The 16,658-nt window shown below is 42.8% G+C and overlaps 1 protein-coding gene across 13 annotated transcripts in view; it reads left to right on the top strand.

The window, feature by feature from the left end:
- Positions 1-16,658, top strand: part of Sh3kbp1 (SH3 domain containing kinase binding protein 1) — a 352,120-nt gene that overhangs the window by 260,363 nt on the left and 75,099 nt on the right. For all 13 annotated transcript variants that reach the window (XM_015992132.3, XM_015992129.3, XM_006973237.4 and 10 more), the window contains one exon: positions 1,697-1,791. In XM_015992132.3, the coding sequence (XP_015847618.1) occupies positions 1,697-1,791 (95 nt within the window). The remainder of the gene's footprint in view (positions 1-1,696; positions 1,792-16,658) is intronic.

Below are 16,658 nucleotides of genomic sequence, written 5' to 3' on the forward strand. Positions count from 1 at the left end.
GAAAGTCATATTTCACTAGCAGAGTCAATTGGAAAAGTGATGAAGAACTGTCATTATCCAATTTAAAGATGTTTAACTTTTTCCCTCCCTTTAGTACATCTCACCAGTTTGGACTTGGGGAAGTTTTGCTATTTCTAATTAAAGGGAGATGGCCCATGGATGATTCTCTAAATTTGGGAGTATGGTCTCAATGGGATTTAGAACAGGTGCCTCTCAGCAGAGGTTAATGAGCGAAAGCCATGAGAAAGCCCAGAGAACCTAAGAATGAAGGTTTGTACCATGCAGATGGGGGATATAACTGCTATCTTCAGGCCACTGGACAGACACCAAGAACATCTGCACAGAAGTAAAGTGATTCCCTCTCCCCACCTTTCCCCCTTGCCATATCAACCCTAGAGCACACTGTGTCTTATTATGGATCATTGGACTGCCTTTATTTTATTTGTCACTCTCCTTGATTGATGGGATGCTCACCAACATAAACAATGCATTTCACTGATACAAAGTATACTAGGGACAATGTAATTGACACTCAGGCATATAGCTGTAGGTTATGATGTAACTGCAGAAAGTAGCCTTAGGAAATATCTAATGATAGTCAAAGCTGTGAGATTTGGACTCTGCTGGAGAATATAATAAATGATCTAGAAAATACTAAGTTCTTTGAGTTTTTCTTTCCACCTTCTGTCCTGAGTCTTGAAAGCCTGTTTTGCCAAGTCTGTATTTCCCAAATCTCTTACAAAGGATTTCACTGTCTTCTTACCTGGTGCTTTTTTTTCCGTTTTTTGAGATGGGGTTTCTCTGTGTAGCTTTGTGCCTTTCCTGGAACTCACTTTGTAGACCAGGCTGGCCTCGAACTCACAGAGATCCACCTGCCTCTGCCTCCCTGAGTGCTGGGATTAAAGGTGTGCACCACCACTGCCCGGCTTACCTGGTGCTTTTTGATAGAGCTAACTTCACATCAGATATAGTTTCAAAGCATAAAACTCTGTACATATGTGAATTGAATTTGAATGGCCAAAGTATTTTTTTCCTTTTCTGTGAGGACTGTATATTTCCTTGCTCATAAATAGCCCCATCAAAAATAAGCAGGTTATTACAAAGAGACCATGAGATATACATGAATAAGTTCACCCATCCTACAGAGAGCTCCACAAAAAAATGTTTTGGCAGTATTTGTTAGTTGCTTGTAGTTGATTTTTTAAACATGCAAATGCATTGGTGTTTATCTCTTAATACATAGTGTAATGTGGTAATTTTTCATTGTTTTATTTGCTGTGTTGGCTTTATAACAGATATAAAGACCCCCTTTTCTGATTTTATAATATATGCAATAAGGCAATGAGGAAAATTCAGGTCTGCCTATGTTTATTCTTTCAGAAAATATCAGATGGTACACATCTGCTTTCTCAAGATGAAGGACACCATGTGGCCTTTCTACCTGAGAAAAGCAAATCAACCCGTGGCATTCATGATGTTCTGTGATTCGTGAGGGTAAAATGCAGAGATAAATATGCATGAGCCCACCATAAGCACTCTTAGGTAGTTTTCGGAGGGTAATCCGTTCTTTATGCAGCTGTACTATCCTGTTAAGCATACCTTTTTCTTGAGCTTAATGTGGCAGGGAACACCTTCATCTGGGTCAGCTCATTAGATGAAGTGCCTTAAAGGGTGTATTTTCTTTTTTTTCTTACAGCCAAGGATTACTGCAAAGTAATATTTCCATACGAGGCACAGAATGATGACGAATTGACAATCAAGGAAGGAGATATAGTGACTCTCATCAATAAGGTAAACAAAGATGCTCTCCCGCCTTCTAAGTTGTAAAGTGCTTTGTCGGATCTAGAGACTATAAGCTTTCATTTTAGCTGTTTGGTTTTGTTTTGAGACAGGGCCTTGTTAGAGAGCCCAAGCTGGTCTTGAACTCCCAAGTGCTGGGATCACAGACACATACCACCATGCCTGGCTTGTTTTAGCCCTTGAAATACTGTTTTATGGTCTCGAATTTGTGAGGAAAATTCGCATCTTTCTTTTTGTTCAGGCTCGCCTAGAAAACAAACCCACTTGAGAATCCAATAGCTCTCTGTGTACCTCAGGGCAGCTGCAGAAGAGTCTATCCTGAAAGGAATAACCCAGAAGGCAGCCTACTTAGCTGTGGCTTCCACCCTCTACACAGGCCAGGCTGCAAGCCCCGTGTCATCAGGGACCCAAGGGGGTGGTGTGCCTCTTAAAAGGCTGGTCATGCTTCACAGGCAGCAAAACCTTAAAGAATGTTTGCTATTCAGATCAAAGACAGGGAGAGCGCCTGAGAGAATTTTGCTTGTCTTGTTTGGCTATAAAAGGTTGGATTATTTTATTATCATTACAGCCAGTGCCCTGTAGAAACCTGGAGAGCTATAAAATCTTTGGGAAGCAAAGCAGTTTGCTAAGGTCTTGACCACACACAGTTTCTCCTTTCATGCAGTGCCACTCACCACACTGGTAGCTAAAAAGTCATATTAGTCAAGTGGTTCCTAGAACAGTGTTTTTCTCTGAAGTACAGGGATTTTATGATGGTTGAGTGCAATGAGAAGCCAGGTAATCTTCAAGATGTAGAAAGTAGTTTTCTTTTTGTACCTGGGTGAGTGGCTGAAAGCATGTTATTTTCTACATGCTGGGTTGACTTAGAGCTCACCACAGTCACCTGAGCTCTTATGGGACAGGGAAGCTTTGCCAGTCTAAAAGATGCATGATGCAGGTGGATAGGAAGGGGAGCAAGCAATTTGGGTTGGGGAAATCCCTGTGGCTGTTACCAAGAGAGAGGGGACTGCTATGGCATAGCCTATTTCTACCTCTAGATGCCTAGTGCTCCAGATGTTAAATAGCTTACCAGCCATCTAGTGATTATTGAGGGTTTTTTTTTATTATTTTTAGGGAGAATGTTGACCCTCTTGTGGACTCAATGCATGTAGCATGCAGAACAGCACTGCAGCTGTGCAAACACCTTTCTAGAATAGTAAATGATTCCCTCTTCTAAGAACTCGCCCTTCCTTGCACTGAACCATTCTCCCCTAACTTAGTTCAGGGTAACTCCATGGCTGTTGAATGTGGCAGGAGGAAAGAAGAGGAGGGCAACAATGCTCTCCTTGCTCCTTTCTGCAGGAGGCAGTTCCCTTTTCTTCCTACCCCTCCCCTCCTCCGAAGGAGGCAGCTCTCTTCTGCAGAGTGCATTTCCTACTTTGAATCAGACCTGTAGCCAAACAAGTGGGATAAGCAAGTTGTTAAATGGGTGTGAAGCATAATGCAAATACTTTAATAATTAGCACTGATAATTGGTTTTAGTCACGCAGGGAAAAGAATAGAACACTTTCCCCTTATACTGACAAAGAATCAGGGAATTAAGTAACTGCCATTCTTTGTAGGGGGATGCACTCACTGTCTTTATTTCTGTTTTATTTCTAGAGGGAGGGGAAGCCTCTTTTTAATTGAAACCCCAGTGTGTTCAGAACATTTATGAAGGTTTGATAAAAGGAAATACCACCATGGTTTCTCTTTTACCTGAAGATGGCAATTCCATTAAGACCCCATCCTCCAGTCCTTGCCACTTGAATGCATTCCGTGCAGGATAAAAACACACTCGTTTCTTGATTTTTGTCCTGTATGTTGCAGCCTAGGATCAGTCCCATAAAAGGAATCTGATTTAGGAATGGGAGAACTTGGTCTGAAAAGCAACCTCTGCCAGTCCCAGCCATTCAGTAGGTACCCATGAACAGAAGAATGTGACAGGCTCCTTTCAAGAGTGTCTTCTGAGGGCTGCACCCCATTTCTCTGGTTTTAAATGTTAATACACTTGGAAGTAATTTTCTAATATAATGTGATGCTGCCATTTCTCCTATACACATTTGTTCCCTAGGCCGAGAATACACACACTGTTTAAACAATTGGTCCCCAATTCCACCCCGCCCCCCACAAGCTCCCTTCTCATTCAACTTCCTGAGCATGCAAGTGAGCCCAGGCTTGCTTCATCGGCCTGATGAACAGTCTGCGCCGCCTCCTCCTCAGTTGAGGTGGTGAAGGATGGAGGTGCTTTCTCCAGATCCATCTACCCGACTGCTCCATCCTTAGCATCCCAGCATCTTCTTTTTGACACCCCATAACAATGTTTCATTTGTGACTCCCATGCACCAACCGAAGTCTTCAATGGCTTTTCTTTCTTTTGTGGTAAAATCTAGTCTGGGGATATGCTCCTTCTTCCCTCAGACATTTTGGCTTTGGAACATGTAACTTTTCTGAGAGATCTACCATATGTCCCCATCTTACTCCTATGTCCTCATGGGACTGACCTTGAGAATGTACATACCTATAGGGATGCTCTCTGACTATGCACTTAAGTTTTTTTGTCTTTAAAAAAGCATATTTAGTGTGTGTATGTATGCGTGTATATGTTGTGTTCTTGATAGCTAATATCAAAAGCAGTCTTAATTTACACTGCTTAAGTATATTATGAGTTTTTTGTTTGACCAAAATCACTTGTGCTCTATCATCTTGTTTGTATTATTTTTTTACATGATCTACTGAGAAAGCAGTATCCTCTTACTATCCTCTACTGATACAGATTTCATTTTTATTGTCATAAAATTTCTGCCAACTTTGACCTTGAAAGTGGCATGTTAACATAATGAGCCATGTAGGCTTCCAGCTCAGAGAAACCATGGTTTGAGTTCCAGCATCACAGTTTCTGGTTATGTATCTTCGGGCATGTGGCTTGACCTCTCTGAGCCTCCGTGTCCTCAGCCATTAAGCAAGGGCCATAAAGCTGACGTCACAGCCTACTGTGACTATTTGTTAAGACACTGCATGAGGCATGTCTTACACGAGTGAATCTGCCTGTGGTAACCATAACCCTAGCTATTGTCCACTTCAGTTCTGGCTTTTTCTTCTTAAACTTTAGCAAAAGGAATTGTAAGCTCTGGGCCTGGTCCCTGTTTGCTGTTAGGGATGAATACTAAAATATTAAGTAGGTAAAGCTGGTTTTAAAAATCCACCTGCAATAGTTAAGAATTCAGTGGGTGAAGTTTTAGCAAGACTTTAGAAAGAAAATATGCCACTATTTTTTTTGTCTGCTGAAAGTGGGAAAAAATGGAGTCTGAGCCTGTAAAATCTCTGCTGACATTATGAAAATTCCTACCTCTTCTTAAGTTGATGAGTCACCCAGAAATTCATTTAGATGATTAGACGCTATCCTAAAATGAAGCGTTTCCTCACCACTGGTTAACTATGCGTTTTGATGTACCTGTACCTGTTTCTTGTACATATGAGTTGAGGTAGAAGATCTGCGGGGCCGTTATTACATTTCAGCTATATTTGCTATGAGAGTCCCCGCTGTCCCCACATGCGGTGGGCGTTTCCTTTTGCTGTCAGCTGAGGCGATTTCCTTTGCCCTGATTTCTGTGCCGTGGCAGGAGTCACAGAGCAGGCACTGGCCTCCTTTTCCAGCTCGAGATTGTCATTTGCGTGGCTTTCTAGAAAATGAGTCAGACTCCTTTAGTGGGTGTCTGCGAGCCCTCTGTGGGTCCCGAAATAAGACGCAAAGACCTGAACTATTTGTGTGTCCCTGGAAACGAGGATGAGATGTGGCAACCCGATTTGTTTTTATTTAGAAAGAAGGCTTGTGGATTTGGGGACATTTCGACTTGTGCAGAGCACACCTGTGTTTAGGTTGTTATTTCTAGTCTCTTAAAAATAGCTCCCGTGTCTGTACTTCTGCCGCCTCCATCCCACTTTTCCGATTGACGTTCAGAGTGTGTGCAGGAAGGGTTCGAAGCCTCTGGGTGTGGTTTCTGCCTGCTTTTGCTTTTTGATTTATTTAGAAACAGGGTCTCATATAGCACAGCTAGCCTTACACTCACTACGCAGCTGAGGCTGGCCTGGAATGCCTGAGTGCTGGGGTTACAGGCATGGGCCACAACAACACCTAGCCCTGGGTTTCTAGTGGCAGAGCTCCCTGGAGAAGGGCTAAGAGCGGCTTTGGAGAAAGTTCATGGCTCCACGGTGAGGGCAGCTCCTACTGGAGCGCGTGCTTGCTGTGACTAGCACCCACTAAGGGCAGAGTAAACCCAGCTGGGAAAGTGAGCCTATCCTCACAGTGCTGCCCCTCCCTGAACACAGGAGGAAGGCTTTCTTTCCTCCTCACCCCTTAGCAAATGATGCTCAGAAAACAACTTTTGTGGCTAGCCTGTTCCCCTGCCATGCAGTCTTCATTGTTAGAAACCTGATGTGAAAACCATGAAAGTCAGTGTTTAGGAATAGAATACTGTTGGCCGGAGGGGTGGAGATGGCAGGGAGGGGCTAGCCAGATGACGTGAGGTACTATCGATGGTCATGGAAGAAAGCTGGTGCATGTCCTCTAAAGAGGGAGGGAGACCCCTGGAACTGCATAAAGGTCGTTCCTGGCACTCCTGTCTGCAGGAGCATGGCAGTGCTGTCTTGATTCGTAAGGGTTATCTTCTGATGCGCACTGGCAACAGTTTTAATTTGTACGCTGTCTTCTTCCCTTTACAACCCTCACTCCTTCCTTCATTCACTGAAATACATTTGTGATGTGCCAGGAACAGGTGATAGGGTTACAAAGGTGAACACAAGTTCCAAACTTGGAGGTTTGTGTTTTCCTACTTCTAAATATTTGGAGCTAGACATGCCATGGGAATGGACTCAGAATTAAATACTAACCCACCCAGCTTCTTTCACTGCTATTTTGGCATGTCTCTGTTTCTCTCTTCTTTCTCAGGCAATGCTTGCTTGAACATTTATTACTCATGAGATGTGCCAGCAGGGCCACTGCCTCCCAATGCAGTATTTCAGGCAGCCATTAGCAAAATTCTAGACACCTCAATACCATTCCTTTCTCCTCAGGGGTCTATCCAAAGCTCAGCATCTTGCCTCATCCTCAGAGTGGGCATGGGAGTCACATATGACCACAAGTGTTCTTTCCTGATCACAGAAGAGGAGCAGAGACCCAGAGCATAGAAATATTAAGACAGACATGTCTTCTGACTTCCCATTGAATGCTCTTGGGATGTGGGGGCCAGACAGGGTGGCAACTCTGGACAGAGTTCATTTCCTGTGGGACTGTCAGATGTGTGTGGTAGGTACAGCTCAACTAGTCCCAGGGATGACTATTATCCACTCATTGAGAGTAATCCAGAGTTGCTTGATATCCAGCGCTAGCATCTGGGGTGTCCTTTTTAATTAATGATATTATTGTGGGAGCCCATTTTCAGGTTTCCTAGTGGCTTTACCCAGCAGGTCTGCATAGAGAGGATGATTAGGACCACGGGCCTGAGTGCAGGTGTCTGAGATGGTCTGCACTTGGCTGTGCTGGGGGAGGTCTTTTGCTCCACCCCTTGGCGTCTCTATAAATACCCTGGGGCAGAGACAGTCAGGGCACATTGGAATAGGTTCCAGGCCCTCTCGAGGCTATCCTTTATTTTCTATCTGTTTATCTCCGCAATCTAAATCCTTCTATCTAATATTTCCTGTTGCTGGAACTCAAGAAAACTCTGGGGAGCTGTGGGGTTGGTGAGTAAACGCCCCGCATATTATTACTACCAAGAATTTGTTTCTGACCTATTAGAATCTATCACTTTCCATCTAGCCAGTCAACAGGAAAGGATGTGCAGCCAGGACTAATGTCACTTATTTTAAAAAATATTAATTTTATTCATTCTTTGAGAGTTTAATACAATGTGTTTTAATCATATTCACCCCCTCAACTCTTCAATTCACAACCCCACCCAAGTGTATGTCATTAAAAAAATAAACCCTCAAGATTTTGTGTTGCCTAAATATTCTTGGATATATGGCCTTTTACTAGAGAGGCATAGCAGGAACTACACTCCCAGAGAAAATTGTCTCTTCCTCTCTAGTAGCTGACAATTGCCAGTAGTCCCATGGCTTGGGGTGGGATTGTGCATGAACCATGTCTCTCCTTGCTGGGATTTAGTCTGGTGTGCGTTCGCACGGGTTTGTCCATGCCGTGGATTCCTGTGGGTTCCTGTGCAACTGCCATGCTGTGTCCAGAAGATAATGTTTCCCTCGAGTCATTCACCACCTCAGGCTCTTGCACTCTTTCCTCCCCCTCTTCCACAAAGATCTCTGAACCTTGGGAGGGGGCTTGTGGTGTGTGCTTCACCTTAGGGATCAATAACACCAAAGACCTTTTGAAAAAGACATATAGAAACAGTACTATAGAAGCTTCTAAAATACACACACACACACACACACACACACACACACACACACCTGTTACTATAGAAGCTTCTAAAATATACACACAAACACACACCTATTACTATAAATACTTCTAAAACACACATACACGGGGGCAGGGGGAGTGAGAGAGAGTTGAGGTATCCTATAACAGTATAGCAATGCCCTCACTAGCTATCAGAGGCTAACAAAAAGTCCAGTGCTAGGTATGAGTTATATTTTTAACGACATGGGTTTCACATAGCCTAGGCTGACATCGAACTCATTATGTACACAGACAAAGTTGCCCTTGGTGCTCCTGCTGCTACCTCTCAAGTGCTGGGATTACAAGCAGATTACACTATACTTGGTTCACATGGAACTGGGGATGAAACCCAGGGCCTTGTGGATGGATGCTCTGCAAGCACTCTATTAACTGTGCCACATCCCGAGTCCCTGATGTCAACTAGTTCTGTGTGTGAAGCACACCCTCCATTTGCTTTCTTCCCATATGGAGTGGATTTGGATGGTATCTTTTCTTCTAGGTCTAGGGATTGCTTAGCTCCCTGTTTACTGTTACTATTTCAAAAAAAAGAAAAAGAGAGAGGGAGAGGGAGGGAGGGAGGAAGGAAGGAAGGAAGGAAGGAAGAAAGGAAGGAAGGAAGGAAGGAAGGAAGAAAAAGAAAGAAAGAAAGAAAGAAAGAAAGAAAGAAAGAAAGAAAGAAAGAAAGAAAGAAAGAAAGAAAGAAAGAAAGAAAGAGAAAAGAAGAGAAGAGAAGAGAAGAGAAGAGAAGAGAAGAGAAGAGAAGAGAAGAGAAGAGAAGAGAAAAGGAAAGAAAGAAAGGCTGGAGCCTTCATCTCCTTTCCAAGTCCTTCAATGATTACATGTTCTAAGGTTTTAATGCCTAGTTTTCCCTTCCTCTGCTCTTCTTCATTAACTCATTAACAGAAATGTCTATGTATGGGAAAGATGCTTTCAGGCCTCCTTGCTTCCTACAAGAAGTGAGATTGCTTCCACAAATACAAGTATTCTTGGGGATCTCAGGGAAAGATCTTTAGCTTGATATAGAAAAGCCACTCAACTAAATAGATTGCTGGCCTCGACCCTTTCTCTCAGAATTGCTGAAGCTTTTAGCAGAGCTAAAATGCTAGGATTAAAGGAGGTTCCACGGGTGAGAAGTAAATTAGCAGGTGTCACCCTAAAGATAATGACGTGCTGACAGCCCCATTAGAAGGACATGTTTTATGAGTGAACGAGGATGCTAAGCACAGGTCTGGGAACATCTAAGTTTGCACACATTTGAAAAATATCAGTGTCCAGCAAATACTCATTTATAACATAGAATGTTTTTTCTTACATATGGCCCATCTTGTTAGACTAGGTATGTCCTTATTTGAGACACAAGTCACAATGTATATATTCTTCAGAGCATTAGAAAGCCAAAGGAATATTGCTTGTTGCTGTCTTCCTCTTAAAAGTGGGTAGGATAGTGGGATGGATAAGAAGAATCATGATTCCTTAAATGCATTGGATAGAAACTCTTCCTCACTGTGCCTGGCATGGCTTTTCAGATTCAGGATTTTAACTGAGATGAAAATGTAAGGCTTGGGGAGGGAGAGGTCTTCCTTTTGGTTTACTAATAGCCAGAAACAGTCCTACCCAAAATTGAGGTGGCTCTTAATATGGTTCCTTCCTTTGTAGATGAGTTTATGAATGGCACAAATTCCCAGGTTCATATGCCTTTACTAATTAGATGAAACTGTTTAAAGGGACCCTCTAATTATTTGTTCAATCTGATTGTCATACTCCTAAGCGCTAATCTTAAATTGCAGGACATCAGCAATCCTTGCAACACCATCCTGAAACACTGCTTCTAGTTTCTATTTTTGTTTTTAAATTTATTTCTATTATTGTATATGTTCATATGAGTGTATTGGGTTTGTGTGTGTGTGTGTGTGTGTGTGTGTGTGTGTGTGTGTGTGTGTGTGTGTGTGCACTTGCACTCACCCATGGAGAGTAGAAAAGGGTATTCGAGCCTCTGGAGCTGGAGCCACAGGTCCTTGTGAGCTGACTGATTTGGTGCTGGGAACTGAACTCAAGTCCTCTGCTAGAGTCAGAAGCACTCTTAACTACCTAGGCACCTCTCTAGCCCAGGCTACAATTATTTTCATCATTTTTTAGTTTAAAATTACATTTATTTATTACTTGCACGTGGGGGACATGGGTCTGCCTCAGCTTGAGTGTGGAAGTCAGGAGTTGGTTCTTTGCTTCTACCATGTGGGTCCCAAGAATCAAACCGAGGTCATCAAACTTTACACACTGGACCCACTGAGCCAATTTGCTGGCCTTATCCCTACCACGTTCTACTAGCTACATACAACCTTGGGTACACTGCTCATCTCTCCTTGCCTCAGTTTCTATATCTGTGAATCATGGACGATAATAGCACCTACCTCCTGGTGTTGCAAAGAGGAAATAAATTGAAGTGGGTGCTGTGGTTTGATATATTCCTCAAAGTTCGTGTGTTCAAAACTTAATTTCCAGCACAGTAATTGAGAGATAGGACTTTTAAAGATATGAGTGGAGTATGAGGGTCCTGCCTTAGGCTTATGTTAATGCCATTATTGTGGAAATGGGTTCATTATTGCTGGAGTAGGTTCCTGATAAAAGGATGAGTTCAGGCTCCCCTCCCCTTTCTCTTGCCCATGCTTTTTTGCCTTTCCATCTTCTATCCTACACAATGCTGTAAGATGCAGGCCTTTCAGCCTTTGGTGTCCCCTCGTATGCCTGTAAGAACTAAATCTGTTCTTTGTAATTTATCCAGTGTCAGACATTCTATTATAGCAGTACAAAACAGACGAACACAATAGGCAAAGCACTTAGAAAGCCTAGCCAATAGTAACTGCTAGATAAATGTTAGCAGCTATTATTTCCTGATGATAAATTGCTAAATGTAATGCTGCATCAGTGTATTTTGAGGGCATTTAAGTGATGTTTTGAAAGATGGTGCTAATTTAGTCTCCCCACAGGAGTGTGTGCGAATGTCTCCCAATCCTTGTCATCCCTGGATATTACCATTCTTTTTGTTCTCTGCTAATTTCTTTTAACCTCTGCTAATTTGGCACTCTAAAAATTATTACTGAGCTTGAAATCTTTGTGCATCATTTTCCAATTGATTTTTAGAAAATACCCTATGTGCATGCCATTAACCTGTCATTTTTTTCTATTACAAATATTTTTTCTTAGTTTATGACTCATGGAGATATTTAAGTAAAAAGCCATTAAAATAAATATCTCTTAGACTCACAATTTCCTCATTTTATAGTTAACTGTATGGTGAAGTAAAATTTATCATTTTAAAGAGAGTTTTACTTAAGGCTTTTATGCTGGAGCCCTAGGTGGAGAGAATAGCTGGCGATTAAATGTATTCCTTTTCTGCCTTCCTCAGGGCTTTCAGAGGTTCTATTTAAAGCTTCTACCCTTTTGGTATTTCTTCTATTGGCATTTAAAGAGCCCCTAGGATTCTGCATGGATTCTTACAAGGATCCTCCTGTCCTAGATGAGGGCTTGGCAAACTTCTGTAAAGGGCCAGAAATCAGGTATTTTTAGGCTTTGTGGGCCATACAGTCTCTTCAGCAACTGCTATTCTGACATTGTAGAGGGAAAGCAGCCATAGAGGTAAATGGGTGTGTTTGGTTGAGTTCCAATAAAACTTTATGAACATTTAAATTTGAATACTATGTAATCTTCATATTCTTTGAAATTTTATTCTGCTTTAAAAAGCATTTTAAAATGTAAAAACTACTCTTAGATTTTGGCCCATAGACTGTACTTTGCTGACCTCTGGGACAGAATATCTGGAAGTAGACCCATGAAAATCCAGCCAATTGCTGCATGTCTTAGCACTTCGGAGGCAGAGGCAGGCAGATCTCTGTGAGTTTGAGGCCAGCCTGGTCGACAGAGAGTGAGTTCCAGGACAGCCAGGGATATATAGAGAAACCTTGTCTCAAAAACTGAAGAGAAAGAAAATCCAGCCAATTAACTTTCAATAGGAATGCAAAAACACTTTGAAAAGTTTAAATCTTGGGCCGGGGGTGGGGTGGGGTGGGGTGGGGGGGGACTTGCCTCTAAGCCTCACAGCCAGTGTTTGATCCTTAGGACTCACATGGTGGAAGGAGAGAACCAACTCCTGAGAGTAGTCCTCTGACTGCCAGATTTGTGCAGTGGTGTGCTGTGTATATACACGAACACACATACACACACACACACACACACACACACACACACACACGCACACCACATGCACACAGCTTTTTTTTTTATAAGTTCAAATCTTTTCAAACAATGGTGTTGGCATGAGCAAAACATGAACTTTAATCTAAACCCAACATGCTATGCAAAATTTAACTCAAAATAGACCTGAACCTACATGTGAAATGTAAAACATAGTTTTTCATGAAAGTATTGAAGAGGTGTTAAGATAGTCTACACATACAAAAACACTTTAACTGGATCTCAGCAAAATTGAACATGTTGGCTCTTCCAAGACATTGTTAAGTGAATATTGTTCGTGGGTCTGATTTTACTCCAGAGGCATCAGAGTCAAAATGCTCCCCTAGCCGCTGCCCAGTATAAATTACCTAAGTTTCAAGACCTTGGTTTTATCTTCCTGGGTCTCTTCCATTGCTCCCGCTCCTGTGCCCTGTCTCCCCCATCGTGGTGGGATGTTGCCATACTCCTCGGGTCTAGGGTAGACCCAACAGAGGGCCCACTGCACTGGCCCAGAGGCTAACTCAGCTAAGTGTAGATTAAAAGGCTGCACACAATTTTTTAGGCCAGCAAGTAAGCTTTCCAAAAGAAAAAAGCTTTTTGTAAGAAATGTAGGTTGGTCCCAGCAGAGAATAGTAGCAGAAGGCAAGAATTTCCTACTGGCTACTGCAGCTGTCTTGGCAGTTCTTGACCTTCAGAATGAGCATGCCTGCACCCTTCCTCCTGTTCCTTCCCAGTTCTTGTCTGTACAATGACTATAAACACCTCTTTCTGACTTACTGCCCTCTTTGCATGTCCTTGAGGTGGGAGAACAGCTAAGAAAATCTCAACACAAGGAAAGATGCTCTCGGGATGGCACTGGCTTTATCAATGTGGCAAAATGATTTTCTGCCACGTCCACTATCCTTTTAATGGAAGGAAGACATGCAGAGGCCATGCATTTCTCTAAATAGAAATGAAAATGAAAACTCAGCACCAGGATGCACGTCCTTGAGAAGTAAACTGCACTTAGCCGTGTGTTGTGGATGAAGCAAAGGTGCCATTGGAAGGAGCTTTAAAGATTCACCATACAGCAGTCACCTCAATGTAAATTACCAAGCAGATAGAAAATCAAGACTATCTATGAAAATGTACTGGTACACAAGTTCAAATATTGGATTATGTTTAAGTGAGTAGAGAGAAATGTGAAAGTGCCCCCTAAATGATTTTAATTTTCTGAATGACTTACTCACATGTTGTCATCTACAGTTTCTGTTGCTTTCCATGCTTCAAGTCAGATTACAAGGATATGGGAAAGACCTGTCTGTACATATCCTTTCCTTGTGAGCATTGGCTTTTGAAGTGGCTTTGTGGAGGAGAAGGTATTTTATTCTGTTATTCATAAGAAAGACTAAAACATCAGCCTGTTTTAGGAGAATTAAGATTATATGTTCCTCAGATGAAGTAAAAAAAAAACAATTATGATATATTTGTTATTGTCAGGTCCCAAAGAAACCTGGGACAAGTCTCAGTCAGTGCCTGTGGCTCCCGCCACCAATTCTCACTCCACCCTCTACCCTAAACCTCTCCAGCCCAGGGGCCAGGCTTCCATTCCCTTTCCCCAGCTTCTGATCTCTATGTACCTCAGCCATTTTTCCCTTCTCTTCCTCTCTTGTTCCCCACCCCCCATGGCCCTGTCAGTCTAGACCCTTCCAGATGTCTCTGGCTGTTCTCTCCCTCATCTCTACAATAAACCAGTCTCCTCAACCACACCTAGGAGCCGTCATGTCCTTATTTTCATTCAGTTATGCTCCACCTGTACAGCCCTGACAACCCCAGGAGGTCCCCAGTAAGAGTGGTACCCCTAGAGTTGGGCCAACGGGACAGCTCCACTGGGTGCTGGTCTCGGAAGAGGCTCTAGGCAGAAACACCTTTTGTAGAAGAGGGAAAGCAACTGTGATCACAGAGGCCATGGGGGCCTTAGGTCTTCTTCATTCTGGCCTGTGACTCTCCATGCCTGTGGGAGCTCTGTTCATTCTGTGGCAGTGGTTCTCAACCTGTGGGTTGTAGCTAGAGTTTTCCTGCCTCACCCACAGTCAGGACAAATCTTTGTCACCAGCCAGTCCCACAGCCGCTCAGACCCAACCAAGTAAACACAGAGACTTATATTGCTTACAAACTGTATGGCCGTGGCAGGCTTCTTGCTAACTGTTCTTATAGCTTAAATTAATCCATTTCCATAAATCTATACCTTGCCATGTGGCTCGTGGCTTAACGGCATCTTCAAATGCTGCTTGTCCTGGCGGCGGCTGGCAGTGACCTTCTGCCTTCCTGTTCTTTCTTTTCTCCTCTCTGTTAGTCCCGCCTATACTTCCTGCCTAGCCACGGCCAATCAGTGTTTTATTTATTGACCATTCAGAGCAACACATTTGCCATACAGAACATCCCACAGCAGTGGGTCATAACCACTTTTGGAGCCAGATGACCCACAGGGGGTCACCTAAGACCATTGGAAAACACAGGTATTTATTTACATTATAATTCATAACAGTAGCAAAATTACAGTTATGAAGTAACAACAAAAATAATTTTATGGTTGGGGGTCACCACAACATGAGGAACTGTATTGCATTAAAGGGTTGCAGCATTAAGAAGGGTGAGGACCACTACTCTATGGGAACTAAGATTTGGGTTGGGCTTCTTCTTTCTTAGGACTCCTGGACTCGAAGGTTAACTTCTTTAGCATTTACTAATCAGGTGCTCTGAACAGGTTTCAAGAGTGTGAGGAAAGTGATCAGCTTGGCCTGCCAGGACATATTCAAGGGCCTTAGGTGGTTGGAACTTCCCTCCTTCCAGCCTCAGATGATGGACTCCAACAACCTTTGGCCTCTAGCACTGTGTTATAAAAACAGTATCATTATATATGTGCGCGTGATCAGGAAAATGTTGGGTGTGTGTTTATTTTCCTGTATAAAGAGGTGTAATGGAGGCTCTGTTTTAGCTTAGAGAATGCTTCACCTTCTTTGTTAGAAAACAGGAAAGTCTAGGAGAGTTAGACTGTATGTATCTTCATTTCAGATAATCCTCCCCAAGGACCCCTTATGGGAATCCGACCTTGAAACAGCTCTGATTTTGAAGGATAACGCTTAGGGCTCTCTTATACCTAGAATACAGCTAATTCACTGAAATTAAAGAGCCAGTCTTTTTAAGAGGATATAACTTCTGGTGGTATCAGCAACAGAGTCAAGTGTTAGATAGGCCCTACCCCCTTGCTGTAGGGAACTCTGGAAGTTTAACAAATATAGAGAGCAGCTGTGTAGAGGCATTGGGCAGTATATAATACAAGGACATGATGTTGCAGAGAAGGGAAGGGATAGCGTTAAAGTGACTCTTTGCCTGGAGTGTTTTATAAATTACAGCATGGGGCAGTGCCCAGACAAAGAAGAGCAGTCTCGTGGGACAGCGGAAACAGAAAATGAAATGCAGGCTGTGGAGAAAGCTCGAATTTGCCAAGTGCAGAACTCTAGAGAGGTGAGACATAAAATGAGTTCCAGAAATCTGTGGAAGGCTCCCTTTGGATCTTGGCCGAATATTATACTAGGTATAAGGCCTCATTCAACTGCACAGGAAGCGAGGACCTGGAGGGCTGTGAGCAGAATAGACATCCCAGGGCTTACCAGTACTGGGAGATAGCACAGTTCTGGTCACACATGGTAGAAAAATGAGGGCCACTGAACACCTCTGCTATCCATTTGAGAACCAAGAAAATCCAGACATAGGAATAGTGCTACCCTATGCCTATTCTAACAAAATCCCCAATCCAGGCTTTGGCTCATCAGTAAGTAACTGTCCCACCATAACAAGACTCAGTACTCTCTTCAGAGAGATAACAAAATCCAGGCTCTTTGGAGAGCCCCGTGATCATAAATAACTCACCGTGTGAAGAAGCAGCTTTGGTTTGGGTAGCTTGTAAAAGATGTGGCAGCATTTCCAAGTACAGTTTTGAGACATCAGCAGTGCTAATGTGCATCCTGATTTTGATTTGCTATTCATTTAGTTATACAAGATGTAAAAAAAAAAAACATTCGGTCATTAATATAGAAAAGTATATAAACTGTTGCCTAATAAGAAGGCCAGGACTTTATAGAAGTGGATGGGCTTCCTAGAACCTCAGAGGAGTAAA

This window comes from Peromyscus maniculatus, chromosome X (assembly GCF_049852395.1).
Source record: "Peromyscus maniculatus bairdii isolate BWxNUB_F1_BW_parent chromosome X, HU_Pman_BW_mat_3.1, whole genome shotgun sequence".
In the NCBI taxonomy this organism is placed as follows: Eukaryota; Metazoa; Chordata; class Mammalia; order Rodentia; family Cricetidae; genus Peromyscus; species Peromyscus maniculatus.